General features: G+C 38.8%; 1 protein-coding gene across 1 annotated transcript; it reads right to left on the reverse strand.

Moving 5' to 3' along the window:
• Positions 1 to 1169: 1169 nt before the first annotated feature.
• On the reverse strand, positions 1170 to 2117 carry OLFR575 (olfactory receptor 575). Its single transcript, NM_001168830.1, has one exon. It carries the CDS (start codon positions 2115 to 2117, stop codon positions 1170 to 1172), a length of 948 nt encoding a protein of 315 aa, NP_001162301.1.
• Positions 2118 to 2907: the final 790 nt, after the last annotated feature.

A 2907-nucleotide genomic window follows, 5' to 3' on the forward strand; every position in this document is an offset into this window, starting at 1 on the left:
TATTTTATGCTAGCTTAAAATTATTTCTAAGCTTTTAGTGAAATTGAAACATTAGATAGTAATTCAAAATATCAAATGCCTAAACAACCATAAGAACCATTATTTTAGAACATATATTTTAGAACAGCTAATCAAGAATATCAGTATAAAAACACTGTATTTTAAAATATTTTTTCCTATTTCTTACCAAGAGCACAATCATCCTTCTTTTAGCTAACTGTGGCTTATGGAATCTTGCCATAATATAGAAAAAATTTGTTTTTTATTAAGGAATGTTATGAGATAGTTTATTGCTGTAATTCAAGGCTGTGAAAATGATAAGGTAAAATAATTACTGGTTCTACCTATTTCACTGTTAAGGAAGGCACAAAGGGAGAGGATTGCTAACCAACTCATACCTGACAATAGACTTCTTTCACTTAAATGGGAAATCAACGATTCACACAAAATTTGACTGAATGCTCCTCAACAAATACCATGTGTCTGAAAGTCACCTGAAAGAAAACCAGCAACTGGATTGGGGTGATATCCTTTAATCTTCAGTGCCTTGGTATTCCTTGTCTGCAAGGGAGTGCAATCCCTGCTTTCACATATACTTATCCTTGTCCTATAAACTGTGTAACTAAAATGCTGTATCAGTGTGTTGAGTCATGATTTCAATAACTTTCTAAAACTGTCAAATACATACTTATCAACATCCATGTCAGTCCTACTCACAGAGCTCTTAAAGAGGTTATATGCTGTACTGACTATAGTCATCCCTTGTTATCCATAGGAAATTGGTTCCAGGACCCCAAGGATGCCAAAATCTGAAGATGTTCAGTCTCATATAAAATGGTGTAGTATATGCATCTTACCTACACACATCCTCCCATATACCTTAAAGTATCTCTAGAATATTTATAATGCCAAATACAACAAAACTACTATGAAATAGTTGTTATACTGTATTGTTTACAGAATAATAACAAAAAAATTGTCTACATGTTCAGCACAGATGCAATCAATCATACTTTTTTTCTGAATATTTTTCATCTCCACATGTGAAACCTATGGGCAAGAAAGGCCATCTGTATATGAATAATTAAGAAATATAATGATAAATCATTGATAATACTTCGCTTAGAAAGGTATTTTCTCTCCTGACCCTGGCTGATCTTGTACCATGTTTACTGAGACTGTTGTTGTAGACCCAGTTTTTCCAAAACCTTTTGATGAATTTGCTGTGTCTTCACACAGTATACAATGGGGTTCATAAGAGGTGGCACTAGCAAGAAAGCATCAGCAATGAGGATCATGGCCACTGGGGATTCGTGCTTGCCAAAGCGGTGCATGGATGCCAAAGCAATGATGGGTACATAGAAGATAAGCACAGCACAGATATGGGAGACACAGGTGTTGAGGGCCTTGAGCTGCTGCCTATGGGATCCAATTCCCATGACCATCTTCAGGATGAACACATAAGACACAGCAATCAACACACTTTCTGACATCATACAGAGGGCAAGAAAGAAACCATAGAAGAAGTTGACTGTGTTGTCGGAGCAGGCCAGCTTCCTGACATCCTGATGGAGACAATAGGAATGAGAGAGTAGGCTTTTCCTACAGTATGTCAACCTTTTAAGAGTGAAAGGAAATGGGAGTACTAAGAGCATGCTTTTAATGAGAAACACCAGCCCCATTTTGGCAACTCTGGCACTGGTGAGGATAGAGCCGTACCTCAGAGGGTTGCGTATGGCCAAAAAGCGGTCAAAAGACATGACCAGAAGCACTGAGGACTCCATATCTGTGAATCCATGAATAAAGAATTCTTGAGCAAAGCAAGCATTTGGGGAGATTCCCGTGGCATTGAATACAAAGATCCTTAGCATAGTGGGTAGGGAGGAGAAGGACAGGCCCAGGTCAGAGACAGCCAACATGGAAAGGAAATAGTACATGGGTGCATGGAGTGAGGGCTCAGTCCTGATAACAAACAGGATTGTGCAATTGCCTAGGATGGCTACCAAATACATGAGGCAGATGGGGACAGAGATCCATACATGAGCATGCTCCAACCCTGGCATTCCAATCAGAAAGAAGGTGGTAATCTCAATTTCAGAAGAATTGGGAAGGTGCATGATGGGTCCATTGAAAAGTCTTTATTCTCAGGTCTGAAATGACACTCGATATGGATCTCCTGTATTCATTTCCTTCCTTTCAGCATGTTTGTCTATGAAATAAAGAAAAAGGAATTGTGAAAGACTTATTTCAAGAAATAAAAGAGAGATATTACTTCTAAATAGACTATAATAAAGTCAGATCTTAACTGACAAGGGGAACCAGGAACATGGGTACTTGCATACATCTTTGTTAAATCCTCAGAAAACACACCCACATAAACAGCAGCAACTTTCAAACAAATTCCTCTTGTGTTATTAGGCTTTGCATTACCCCATTTCAATGACAAATTGTATAGAGTCAGAATGGACTGTAGGACCCCCTTCCCTGATCTAGAATGAAACTAGAATAATAATAAAAGGCAAAAGACTGGGGAACTCCAGGAAGTAGATACTAGTTTTGAAGAATGAAGAAAATCAATGGTTTCTCCAATTTCTAGTCATTTGCTGCAAACATTCGTTCAGGCAAGGTGTGATAGGCAAGGTATTCTTGCATTGCTATAAGAAATGCCTGAAGCTGGGTACCTTACAAAGAAAAGAGGTTTAATTGGATTGTGGTTCCGCAGGCTCTTAGAACATGGCACTGGCATCTGGATGGGCTCTAGGGAGGCCTCAGGGAGCTTTTATTCATGACAGAAGGTGAAGCAGGAACAGGCATGTCACATGGCAAAAACAAAAGTGAGAGAGGGAGGGGAGGTACCACATACTTTTAAATCATCAGATTTTGTGAGATCCCACTCGCTCTGAAGAG

This window comes from Papio anubis, chromosome 12 (assembly GCF_008728515.1).
Source record: "Papio anubis isolate 15944 chromosome 12, Panubis1.0, whole genome shotgun sequence".
NCBI classification, from domain to species: domain Eukaryota; kingdom Metazoa; phylum Chordata; class Mammalia; order Primates; family Cercopithecidae; genus Papio; species Papio anubis.